This window comes from Quercus robur, chromosome 2, assembly GCF_932294415.1.
Source record: "Quercus robur chromosome 2, dhQueRobu3.1, whole genome shotgun sequence".
Taxonomy (NCBI): Eukaryota; Viridiplantae; Streptophyta; class Magnoliopsida; order Fagales; family Fagaceae; genus Quercus; species Quercus robur.
In genome coordinates this window covers 93,024,510-93,037,335 of record NC_065535.1, presented here as the reverse complement: position 1 = coordinate 93,037,335, position 12,826 = coordinate 93,024,510, and the positions used below count along the sequence as shown (strand labels likewise).

Genomic DNA, 12,826 nt, shown 5'->3' with positions numbered 1-12,826 from the left:
GGTTGTCCAGTGGTTCCATTTTCTCAACTTGGTTGCAAAATGCCACCAAAATATAAGAAAATACTTCATCTACATATGACAAAAGCAACTCCACAAGGTAGGGCATTATGGCCTCCTGTACAGCATCCAAGGTTCTAGGAAGGTCAATAACACCATGCGCCTGGCCATCATAAAGTGTCATTGACATGTTCAGTGCACCCATCCAATCACCCGCTTTCCACAGAACCTGAATCTGTTCCTTCCATGGGAGAAGGCGAGAAACAGCAAGATGCATAGGACCAAGGATGTATACTGAAGCTCCTCTTACAGCTATGCAATTGTGAAAAGCTTTCTCAGGATTTCCATAGATATTAATAAAGTGGGTATGGTATGCAACAAGATCATCTCCACCATAACCATCCAGAGAAAAACTTGTTTGGTGAATCATAGTTCCATCCTTAGCAAACAGACAGAGTTGTCCAGTTGATGTAAGAACAACCAGTATCTGGTCAAGTACAAAAATCTCATTACATGCAAAGCATTTACAATTATTTACTAGGCACCCAACCTAAATAACACTATTTAAATACAACAAAAGACAAATCAACAATATATGAATAACTAAATACGTACCTGATCATCCAACCAAGCCACACCTATAGCTGCACTGTCAAGAGACCATTTCCCATATACTTTTAGCTCTGATTTGATTAACTTTGCAACCTGAACTTTTCGGTCCCAAGCAATTGCGAGCAAGTAGACTCTCTCTGATGCTTCTACAGGTACGTTTTCTGTAACAAATTCATATCTTAGAAAGATGAAATGCAAATGTGGCTTTAACACATTTTGAACAAGATATAACCACTAAGAAGAACAACATCAATTCACAAGACAAAAGGTACATGGAATTTGTGCAATCATTTGAGGGCTTCATACCACCAGAGCAGTTTGATGGGTGACAAATATGACCACACCTTCTTCAGCTAAAGAAGAGCCTTCATTAAAGAGTTTCCAGCCAGCATCTCCACCTACTACACCTCCCATCATACTACCAAGACTGCTGGATGAAACTGCATTGTTTCCCTGAGAGGACAGGGAAGCACCTCCAGAGAATTCATCAAAAAGGACCGGTGAAGCTGATAGCACAATTCCCGTTTTTTGTCCATCAAGAAGACACTATTTCAAGTAACAATATGATCATTAGTTTGGAGATGATGTCAACTCACAAGCATATTATACATAGTGCCACAATCATAAATCACATATTGATGCATACTAACGTTTTACCTAGGTTTTGATGGAGAACCTATTGAGCAAGGGAACAACTGAGAAAGCATGCAACAGAACGAGACCCTTACTATCACCAGTAACTGCTTTAAATTGACGAGTAACCTGAGAATCCTGCCCCAGAAATAACTGGGAAAAACTGGTGCTGTATGCTCTCCAGTAATAACTTTTGCTGATGATGATCTCTGCACATCCCAAACAGTTATATGACCATCACCATAACCAGCTAAGAGCAGGTCCCCTTGCTGATTGAAGCGCATGGAAGTTACAGGGGCATGAGACCTATCCCCTTGCAGACCGAGCATCGACATCTGGAACATAAACAGCATGGTTTATTGAGTAAAGTTATTTCTGTCGTAACTACAACGTGGCTCATAGCAAAAGCAAATGTACTTAGAAGCTTCACAATTTAATTAAGCATCCAGATGTTTGCATACTGAAATTACCATAAAAAGCCAAATTCCTCACTTAACATGTTCGATTTCTGTAACAGAAGAAATTTAGATATTACCAATCAATGGTATCTTAACGGATAACCATATACTAAGGGCATATCTGAATAAGGGCATATCCGCATCAAGATCAAAGTATCCTAATGTGGTTGATCCTCTCCGTACGCCCTCAAGCCTCATTGGCTGAGCAGCTGCACCCTCTTCCCAATGCAAACCAGTAGAAGCATGCTTCTTCTCAAGCTCCTCAGCGAACTCCAATGGCTTCATAGAAGCAGCCCAGGATTTATTCTCCGCTCTCTTACTAATCCTCCTGCTCTCCAATTGCCCAATTCTGTCTTCCACAAGTTCAGTAATATCACTCAATGAAGATGCCTTAAACTACAAACTCAAGAGGTGGACCACTACCAAACAGAATGTCTATTCTGCTTCATACATTTACAAAGGGGAAGATCCATATCAACTACACTGACCTAATAGAATGTCTAAACCTTTGAACTAGATTGACAACACATAATTATAGGTCAACAAGCTTGAAATAAGTAATGTGCATAATAGTTGAGACTTACCCACAAACTCTCGACAAACTTGAAGATCTAAGAAATTTTCAAACTCAAAAATGTAACTTCCACCCTGGAATAACACATAAATAGAAATTTGCATACATCATCAAATGAGGGAAAATAACATTTACTACAATGGTAATGTATTGAAAGTCAATTAAAATCCTAAAGTTTCTAATATGTAAAGTATGAAACATAATTTTCAAGGCACTTACTCAAGGTTCACCAATTTTGTGTTTTTTAGCCCTCGTGTAATGTTTGTGTGGGGGAGGAGGCTGCGGGGCATCAACCTTAGGGTCATCATCGTGCTGCAAATTCCATTACATGCATGCAATCAATATTCTCCATAATGGTAAGAGTAAAGTGAAGTAGAAAATATATTATTACATTCAAATTAAAGTTATCATACCATAGCGGGGCCTCGGTGTCCTATTTTGTGTCCACCTGTCCCACACGTGGGTGCTCTTCTACTGTGTTGCGGTCTACCTCGTGGGGGTGAGGCCTGATGAGGGGGATTAAGGTCCGGTACATCAATATGTGGCTCTACAGTGTCAATCCCAACCGGAGATCCTAGAGGGTCAGATGAGGATGTGGTAGGTGGGTAATCCTGCTCTATGTAGAGGCCAGGAGTGGGTGCACTAGAGCCAGTGTGTGGGTATGAGGGTGTCTCGGGGAGTATAGGAGGGGTCACATTTTGGTCAATACTGACATCGAAATTGGGCTGCGAAGGTGGGCTGGGTGAAGGGACCTCGGGCTGAGGAGATGCATATGGGATGGGTGAAGGGATCTCATGCTGAGGAGATGCTTGCGGGATGGGTGGAGGCATCTCAAGAGTAGTTACAACCCGAGGGGTTGTTGCACGCCGACCACGGCCCCTAACTGCACTTGTGCTTGGGGTTGCTGTAGCAGGCCGAAGACGACCCCTAGCTGCGCTTGTGCTTGGGCTTGTAGTAGCACGATGACCACGGGTCGGTGTACTTACGGGTGCTGCACTTGTGCTTGGGGTTGCAGCAGCTGCTAGTTCAGTCTCATCCCCATTGTTTGCATGCTCATTTACTGCAGGACCACCACCAAGGCCAGCCACATTATTTAGGATACGCCGGACATGGTTGTGAGCTTGGCTGCCTTCAGGAAGCATCGCCAACAGCGCTAAATGGCTTTGAATCTGAAACGGAGAAAGAACCAACATCATTTATGTATCAATTAATGAATGAATAATATAAGACTTATGAATCTACTCAAAACTAACAGTTCTATTAGAATACTATATGTATCAAAAACTATTTCATTACATGTCAGTCAAAGCAAACCAGATTTGCTGAGAAATTCATAGAAATTGATTTTATGTTCATACATGTACTCAAGTAAAACGAAGTAGGCAATCAAATGTAAGTAGAACACATTACCATAATATCTAATTTAGCGCTGTTGCGGTCGACATACTTTCGAGTGACCGGACGGTACCAGACGTAATAGGCATGATTGCGGGGCATCTCACCAATCTGAGGAGGTGCACGACAAACTTGTTGTCGTCTCATTTCCCAAGAAATGATATACGGTCCATGCTCCTCCCTCCAATTCCTTTCCACCTTCCCACGTAAGTCGATTTTATGCAGCCTATCATCGTAGACAACATGGTCAGGCCGCTCCTGCGCCAAGCCAAACTGTCGAAGGACACGGTCTGGGTGGTGTCTCTCTACTATGCAAAAACACAGAAGCGGCACCCTTGCTGTCCACATATCCCTCCCTGCAACGCAGAACTCAGGAAGGTGGCTGAAGTGTGCCTCGTATGGCTGCCACACAATCTACGATAGAAAAAAAAAAAACAATTATCATAGCATCTTCAAATATGAAACAAGGGAAAATACATATATAAAGGGTAAAAAAACTAAAATTATAACAAAAGATATGTTAAAGGATGAAGCAATCATATTATTAACGAAAATGATCATAACCAAACAAATTTTTTGAATATTATTACCTGCTCTGGTTGCATTGTAACTAATAGCTCGCGATAGTGGACCAAGGCCATGCCGGATGGTCTACTCTTCGAGCTTGGCACCCGCACCCACCTACAATTACAAGCAAGCAAAAAACATAAGAACAATAATACAATTTAGTTACACAAAAATGTACATTGCAGAAGACACTTGGTATGAAGAAAAGACTTACTTAAATGCAAGTGGAGCATATGGCCATGGGCCATAATCACATCCAGGTGGGGGCTCTATCCTCGGGCACAAGAATGGCAACCTTGCCCATGCCCAATACTGGACCAAGGTGCACGCCCCACCAATCTGCGATGCCCCTTTCTCGCTTGCCCGACACAACTCCCTATATAACCAGGCCAGGCAACCACTACCCCAACTATAATGTGGCGGATCACGAAGGTTACGCATGAAGTCCAGGAACATCAAATGCACCCTATCTCCTGACTTGTCCATGAAAAGTTTGTCCCCTATTAGCGCTAACATATAGCACCGGGCATACCGGTGTATCTGCATCTCCGTTGCGTCATGAGGCAATGGCGCTGCAACGGCCTCAACAAGTCGGCTGATGAGAATTCTTTGCCCCACCAATGTTTTATTGTCATTCGGCGGAGTAAAACCCAGCAACTCCGTACACAATCGCCTCCAACCCCCATCATCCACCACAGCAGTCGGCCCAACCAAGACGTCACCGTCTATCGGAAGTCCAAAAATTACCTCCACATCTTCTAGGGTGATTGTCATCTCACCATGTGGAAGATGGAAAGAATGAGTCTCCGGCCGCCATCGCTCAACTAGGGCCGATATTAGGCAATTGTCTATCTCTCTTGAAGGGGCTCTAAACAATCCTTCTAGCCTTAGCAATTTGATAATATCAATGACTCGATTATCTTGCATCTGAATGTTTGCCATCTCCTTAGTGCGACCACGGCACGTAAGTGGGCCCGAGTCCTACAAAATCGATCAAAATGATAGCGGTTGTTAGAACTAGAAATACAACATTGAAAGAACTTGCTAACTAACAATCAAAGACAACGTAAATATTAAAGCAGTTGTTAGAACTAGAAATTTCACCTCGCCATTCCAAATGGCCTCTGATCGATGATATGGCTGTCGTGTCAACAATGACCTCTCACGCGGACCGGGGTCCAAGACCTCTAACTCCTCATCAATCCGAGGCTCCATACTGCAAACAATGCAACTGTGAGATCATTAATAGTGTAGGGGCAAAGGAGTGCTACTGTAAAATAGAATTTTCTTCAAAAAACGTAAGTTCGCAATCATACCAAAAAACATGCAAATCGATGATGTTTACGCAATCAAAGAAATTAGAATTGGTAAGTTAGAAAAAAACATAATGAATTTTTTGGAGTTGGAATAATTTTGTAAACTTTTACAATTAAAAGAAATTGAATTCTGTACCAAATAAAATGACTACTTTCATTAATTCTGCTTTGTGTTGGTTATGAACTTTTAGCATGCTTATTTATCAATTGGTTGAACATATATGGACTGTGTGAGTATCATGTTTCCTGCCACTTATCAATTGGTTGAACAATGGTTCAGAATGATTCTTCCCCTTATTGAATTGTAATAACTAGATTGAAGTCCATAAATGGATATTTAGACGTCTAAAATAGTTGAATTTTGCATATCTATGGTGTTGCCACCACACAAATAAGAATCTGGTTTTTGTAGTACATTTTAGCTTTAGTTGTACGTGGCTTACTGGCTTTTGCCATTGACTGAAAGGAACTTGGTTACTTGATTCCCCCTTGATCTTATGTTCACTAAAGTAGTCCAAACAACAATGAAGGCCCTATCTAAGCCCTATTGCTGTAAAGAGACAGCTTGAGAGTTGGCCGGACTTTCTATGTAATTAGTAAATGACTTTCTTAATTCTACAGGACTCTTCCTCATAGGCGTATGATTGTACTTCTCCCATGTAATGCTTCCTCTTATTAATTAAGGATATCTACTCAGAGTTCCCAGTCTGTGTACTTTTTAAATAATAAATATTGTCATTCAGATTAAATTTGAGTTCAGAATCACTAAATAGAGTGGCTGGGTATATTATTTTGATAAATGAAGGCTCTTTACTGAACTGCATGGTCTACATTCCACTTTCTAAAATTTAATGCACACTTCTTTACTGGTTCTGCTTAATGGTCAATCACTGAGAGAAGGCACCTTTGATGAAAATTTGAGTAAAGCTGCTTCGTTATATAAATTATACATCCTGTAAAGGGACTTTGTTTAGGTGTCTGTAGCATCTTATGTCAAACTGAAGCAGTCTTGATACAGAAAATTTCAAGGGGATGGGAGAAATTTTTTGTCGGTGTAATTAGTTCTGGGGGGCTCAGGTACACAAACATTGAAATGGTGCCCCCTTGTATGTCTGTCCTTGAGAGGCTTAACTTCATTTTATTATCTCTAATGTGTTATTTAAAGGAGGAGATTGCACTTATTTAGCTTGCTATGAGATTGGTAAGATTGAAGAGCATGAGAGTTTCAAGTCTTAAGTTTTAGTTATCATTGAATGATATATCAACTTATCATATTGCATAATCTTTGTCATGCAAAATAAATGACCATTGGGCATGGGGCATGGGGGATGAAAACTGCAGTGGTTTTGGCTGATATTTTATTGAATATTTGGGGTGATTTGGTGATATTATTAATTGCCCATATGCAACTTAAAAATCAAGAGGAATCTAATTTGTTATTATTATAATGTTTTCATGAGAAAATCTAATGCCTGTTTTATTTAATCTATTGGTGACAGAGTACTAATTTTATGATTTTTTTTGGGCAGAACATTTGTTAGTGAAGTAGTTACAGGATACCTTCCCAGTCTTATTCTTCAGTTGTTTCTGAAAATAGTGCCTCCTATAATGGAGTTGCTTTCATCTATTCAAGGATATGTTTCTCATAGTGATATAGAAAAGAGTGCATGTAACAAAGTCCTTTGGTTTACAATATGGAACATTTTCTTTGCAACGGTATTTTCTGGATCAGTTTTATATCAGCTTTCCCTCATCCTTGATCCCAAGAATATTCCTGCAAGGCTAGCTGTTGCGGTCCCAGCACAGGTGAGACTAATTTTCCACCTTTGAAAATTCTACCTTAGTGTTTTATATATATATATATATATATATATATATATATAAAATAAAGGCTAGCACAAATAATTCCAGAAAGTGAAACTTACAGAAGAATGATATTTTCTATTTATGGATTTTTTGTTTGACAGATAGTTCTTAATATATTTCCACCCATCTGGCTATGCCTTTTTGGCTAATATATGAAGGGATAATGATAAAACTGGCTGCATGCTTTAGGCAATAATCTGTTGTGTTTTTTTCTTGGATTTTATTGCTTTTTTAAATTTTCAAATGTGATCATTTTATAGGATGTAGAAATTACATGCTATTTGCTGAATTCGTTTCTGTTCTAGACAAATTTCTTAATTTGTCAAGAAAAGAAAAGAGAGATACTTATCAAAGAAAGAGAAAAAGAAAGGATAGTGGTAACATTTTACAACTCTGGTTACTTAACGGGTAATCCGACTACCCTACCTTTTGAATCTTGCCAAGTTTTTGTCCCCTATGCCCATTTTGATAGATACTTATAGTGTGTGTGTGTGTCCAATATAGTTTTAATTCTTTCCCGAATGAAGTAGTGAGTTATAGCATTGTATTTAAAATATGTGGAGTAGGGGGCGGAATAAAGAGTTTCAGATGAAGGGTTGGAGCATAATGGACTTTAAATATTTATATAGATCAAGAAAATGTTTTCAGTGATTATGTAGGCCAGTGAAAATGTATTTCAGTTATTTCTTTTCTTTGCAGATACAATGATGTTAGAAAAATCTTGACAATCATCTCCTAGTTCAGGTGGTTAAAACTTCCTACTTATTTTAGCATTTTCCTATTGCAGGAGCATGCTGCTATGGCTCTGCAGTATTTCCTTGGAAATCAAGCTGAAACAGCTCTACATTCTCTTCTGGTACCATCTCTTTGAGTTTATTGGGCTAATTATATTGTCTACTATTATTTTTTTGTACAATCTTATCATACATATTTAAGATTTATAACTTTCTGCTTTTGTTTTTGTAGCATTGGATCTGTAGTTATCAAACTTTATTTTCAAAAGTCTGCAGGTGTGACTCTGTTTCCCACTTTTTAAGATTTCTTTGATGGTGTTTGACTTCTAAATTTTATGTTGTTGGTGGTGCAGTAAGTGTGGACAGCTAACTTCTAACTTCTAACTTCTAACTTCTAATTTCAGCTTAGTGTTACCTCTGCACAATCACCCGAATGCATCAACTTCTTAATGTTTAGTTACACATGAGGTTCCTAACCTTTGGGTGGTTAAGAATTGAAAAAGACTTTTTTATAATCCTCGTCCTCTTCTTCTTTTTTTCCCTCCCTTCCCCCAGATAAGTAAATATAAATTAAAATTAAAAATGTAATTGCAGAAAACAGATTTGTGGACCAATGTTATATAAGATCCATAGGTTCCGGTTCATCCTGAGATGCAAAACACAGAATCGCTCTTGGTCCAAACACTCCAAACACAGGTATAATCCTCTTCTTCAACTAATATTTTTTTATCTTTCGTTCCTTGGCTTGATTTGAGTATTTTTAACCCAATAAAAAAAAATTCTTAGATGTATTGTTGACTCCATTTCCTTCCATTATTTTTCAGGTGTAAGTTCTCATTTTTTTCAAATGAATATTCTCACTTATTACTTCACAACTCATACACCGTTCATAGAACCATTTCATCAAACCCATAATTTGCTTTACAAACCCACAAACGAAAATACAATCAGAAAATTAAAACAAACCCAAAACAAATCAGTGAAAATACCATGAAACAAGATACACAAACAAATCAAACAAAACCCACAAACAAATCAAACAAAACCCACAAACAAATCAAATGAAACCCCAACAAACTAGATTAAATATCAATGTAATCCAGATATTAACACTTTTTAAACTAATGAAACCCAATCAAATGCTCAATCAGTTTTGCTAACATTAATTTCCCAAACAACCAAACAGAATAATATACATGCATTCACTGAAATGACATGAACAACCAAAACCCAGAAAGATCCGAAATTGAAAAACGAAATAGGAAACATCATGAAACTCCAAAACCTAAGATTGGAGTTCGAGAAAGAGAGAGTACCTTAGGCGCACGGTGGTTCAATGGGAGCAGTACTGACTTTGAGTGCCTCACTGTCAATGGGAGCAGAACTCAGTTTCGGTGGCTGAGTCTCAATGGGAGAACCACCTTCGGCACGGCGAGTTTGACAGAGTTTGAGAGAGTTTGAGAGAGTTTGAGAGAGTGAGTTGATTTTGAAATTTCCACAGTGAGGGGAAGAGTTTGAGAGAGTTTGAGAGAGTTTGAGAGAGCGGTGTCTGAGATTGAGAGATTTTGAACGGGTCTCTGTAGATTGTTTTAAGTGGGAAGGGAAAAAAGCGTTAAAGCGAAAGCGAGTTTATAAAACTCGATTTCCAAAATCGAGTTTTATAAACTCGCTATCCAAGTGGAAACTTTCGCCATGTCAGCAACTGAAAAACAACAAAAACGAGTCTTAAAAGCTCGATTTTTAAATTGGATCTCGAGTTTAAGAAACTCGAGATGCTATTATTACAAATTGTTTCGTAACAGGACAACTAACGAAATACTTAGAATTTTAGGGTTATTTAGCAACGAAAATCGGCTTTTTAAGTGGAGAATACCTTCTGTCCGGAGCTGGCAGAAAAGGACTTATTTACGCCACCAACCAGAAACTGCCACGCCAGAAATTTAATGAGGAAGCAGTACACTCTGTCACACAGGATTATAACTCAATTAAAACTAAAATCATCAAACACGTATCAGATCAGAAGCCCTTACCTGGAGAAACAGCACCAACGCCTAACCCATTCCATCTCCTCCTCTCCTCTGACCACCGGAGCTCTACCCCACCGCTGGAGTCGCCACGGCGTCGTTCTGAGCCGGCGCCCACCCAACCTCAAGGTTTGTTTTAATTTCTGTTTATTGTTTGATTAGTTATTTTCCCAAAATTTATTAGGTTTCGAAATTTTGATGGATTTGGTTTATTTTTTGGATATCAATCTGTTCATATTGGTATGGGTTTTGTTGATTTATATGGATTTTGCTTTTTTCATGGGTTTTGATTGGATTCTTAAGTGATAGGCCACCCACCTCTCTTTTTTATCTATGATTTATAGTAGCCTTTTTTTCTGAAGAAACAATTTCAAAAGAAGGGGAAATTGTCACAAGCTGGCTTACAACCCCAGCGTAAGAATCAATAATGAAGTTTTGATAGGTGCTGAAACTCTAGACAAGACCCAATCCCCTGTTTCGCTCCACACAGTTGATAGCTAGCAACACAACTCTTTTAATTAGAACCCAATCCCCTGTTTTGATATGTAAGTTTACGTTCTTTTTTCTCTCACCTTTTATTTTTATTATTGATGTGTTGTTGATTGCATACTCAACTCAGATTTATGTCATTGACTCATCTCCCCAGCAAGTTTCATTTTATCTAGTTGAGGTTGCCACATTAGGTATGCGCAAATTGACAGATCAGTGATCTGGGTTTGGAGTTACTTTAACAAGAGAGACATTGGTAATGATATTAAGTATCAATTAATTGAATAGTGGGGTCAGGGAAGATCTTAAGTTCAAATCTTTCCAATTAAACTAATTTGACAAATAGTAGAGAGCCTTGATATGTTATTTAATGATATTAGATAGTGTTTCAAGAACAAATTTTGATAGAAAGTAGCAGGGTTAAGATTGGACTTTAAAACTATTATGTTTCATTGACATGGCATTGATAATATTAACAAGCTTCAACTAATTACTAAAAAACGCACCGCCTTTAATCAAAAAAAAAAAAAAACTGAAAAGCATGAGTAAAAAAACTCCTGCCTCATCTCTCGAATTAGGATCAAATAAGTAGGGTGTGTGACATTGGAAAGTTTAACAACTGACACTCACATTCTATATTTACTTTAGGCTTGGTTGTGATACTTTTCTGTTGTAGTGTTTGTTGTATTCAACTTTACACATTAATAATACTATACTGTTTAGGCTTTAGAGTTTAGTTTCATTGTTTTTCAATTAAGTTTTGTTGATTATCAGGTTTTATGTAATTGTTACATAAATCTAGCTTATGTCAACTCATTTTTCTTACAGGTTTCAGTAATTGATATAGAAGGACCCACTCTATTATATCAAAACCACATTGCAAGTGAAATTTGTACTTGTGTCATCTCTCTTTTCAATTCCAAACCTGCATTTTACATGGTTTTGAGAGGAATGTTTTAGTGGTTGAGACAGAATTTGTTGAAGTTCTAGCATTCAGGTTAGAAAGTCAATGTGTTCCATCTTTTTGTAAAACAGGTATTAAATGCGGGCAAAAATAACTATTTCTAGGTTGCCCCGTTGCGATTATATTGTCATATTTATTTAATTTTCAGTTTGTGTTTCTTTTTTCTTTTTTTTAATCCTTGACTTAAATTTTTGGATTTGCTTTTCTTGGGAGCTTGTGTTCAATTAGGAATCCAACACTAAAATGAATTTAATTAAATGAGAATCTTGTTTTTTTTTTTTTACAGGTGTCTTTTCGACAAGTTTTCTTACTGTGTTTGTTGAATTCTCCATCGTCAACCTAGGCCTCTGGGACACAGCTGGTATCATTTATTTGATAGCTATTGTAATATTTTTAGCTTCAAATATAATTTTATACTACTTGTAATTACAATTTTCTCCTACTTGTAATGTCAATTTGCTCTCTATATGTAGCAGAGTGCAATTAAAGATATAGTTGGAGCTGTTTTATGTAGAGTTTATTGAGTTGCTGAGCAGGGTGGTCAAATGTACCATGCCTTTGTTGTGCTTATGTGGAATTAATTTGAACTTCTAAAAATTCAAATTGGTTGTTTGGTTTTGTATTAAGTGGTTGGATTTGCTCTTTACTTGTATCCTAAAACAAGTTTGTAATTAAACAAGTTTGCCAAATTGGGCAAGTTTGGTATTGTAATAGCACAAAATTTGAATTTATTCTCAATCGTTTCTTATGAATTTTTCTTCTCTTTTGTTTTATATAGGTTATTTTGAAATTTAAAATTACTTGAATTGAAAATATGAGTACGAGCAATAAGGAACCTAAAACAATCTCACTTTATGATATGGTGGAAGACTTAGTACATGATGAGTCAGAAATAAATGAAGATCAAAATTATTAGACTTGTCATTGAATGATTCAAATCAACCTTTTGTATGCAATAGGCATTTGGAACCATGTCTCGATATGGTATTTGATAAGTTAGGATGCTAAAGCATGTTATAATGCATATGCAAGGCAAAAGGGCTTTGGCATTCAAGTAAATCACGGCAGGACACTAAAACTTAGAAACTTTCAAAAAAATTTGTGATTGGTGACCTTTTTGCTAAATTACGACAGGACACTAAAACTTACGTGCAAGGCATGCTAGTGGAGTTTTAGTTGGTTTTGTGTATCATTAAG

At 37.6% G+C, this 12,826-nt stretch overlaps 1 protein-coding gene and 1 long non-coding RNA gene across 4 annotated transcripts; one reads left to right on the top strand and one right to left on the bottom strand.

Moving 5' to 3' along the window:
* Positions 1 to 1,423: 1,423 nt before the first annotated feature.
* On the bottom strand, positions 1,424 to 9,998 carry LOC126715873 (serine/threonine-protein phosphatase 7 long form homolog). 2 transcript variants are annotated; one of them, XM_050416708.1, is made up of 9 exons: positions 9,469 to 9,998; positions 5,341 to 5,452; positions 4,451 to 5,217; positions 4,260 to 4,350; positions 3,685 to 4,083; positions 2,688 to 3,443; positions 2,494 to 2,586; positions 2,285 to 2,348; positions 1,424 to 1,577 (listed from the first exon to the last, which is right to left on the bottom strand). In XM_050416708.1, exons 2-7 carry the CDS (start codon positions 5,449 to 5,451, stop codon positions 2,494 to 2,496), a joined length of 2,217 nt encoding a protein of 738 aa, XP_050272665.1. In that variant the 5' UTR covers position 5,452; positions 9,469 to 9,998; the 3' UTR covers positions 1,424 to 1,577; positions 2,285 to 2,348. The 2 variants fall into 2 exon arrangements, with proteins under 2 accessions (XP_050272665.1, XP_050272666.1); XM_050416709.1 differs by lacking the exon at positions 1,424 to 1,577 and adding an exon at positions 2,053 to 2,140.
* A 12-nt stretch (positions 9,999 to 10,010) lies between these two features.
* Positions 10,011 to 12,367, top strand: LOC126715875 (uncharacterized). Of its 2 annotated transcripts, none has more exons than XR_007651947.1 (3): positions 10,011 to 10,305; positions 11,494 to 11,700; positions 11,916 to 12,367. It is a non-coding gene; the product is annotated as an uncharacterized LOC126715875 (long non-coding RNA). The 2 variants fall into 2 exon arrangements; XR_007651946.1 differs by having other exon boundaries at positions 10,012 to 10,305; positions 11,494 to 11,662.
* The last annotated feature ends 459 nt before the right edge of the window (positions 12,368 to 12,826 follow it).

Coding starts and splice junctions, on each gene's coding strand:
- LOC126715873 (XM_050416708.1), bottom strand. CDS start 5,451: ATGGAGCCTCGGATTGATGAGGAGTTAGAGGTCTTGGACCCCGGTCCG. Junction 5,218..5,340: donor AGGCCATTTGGAATGGCGAG/GTGAAATTTCTA, acceptor TCGATTTTGTAG/GACTCGGGCCCACTTACGTG. Junction 4,084..4,259: donor TTACAATGCAACCAGAGCAG/GTAATAATATTC, acceptor TTTCTATCGTAG/ATTGTGTGGCAGCCATACGA.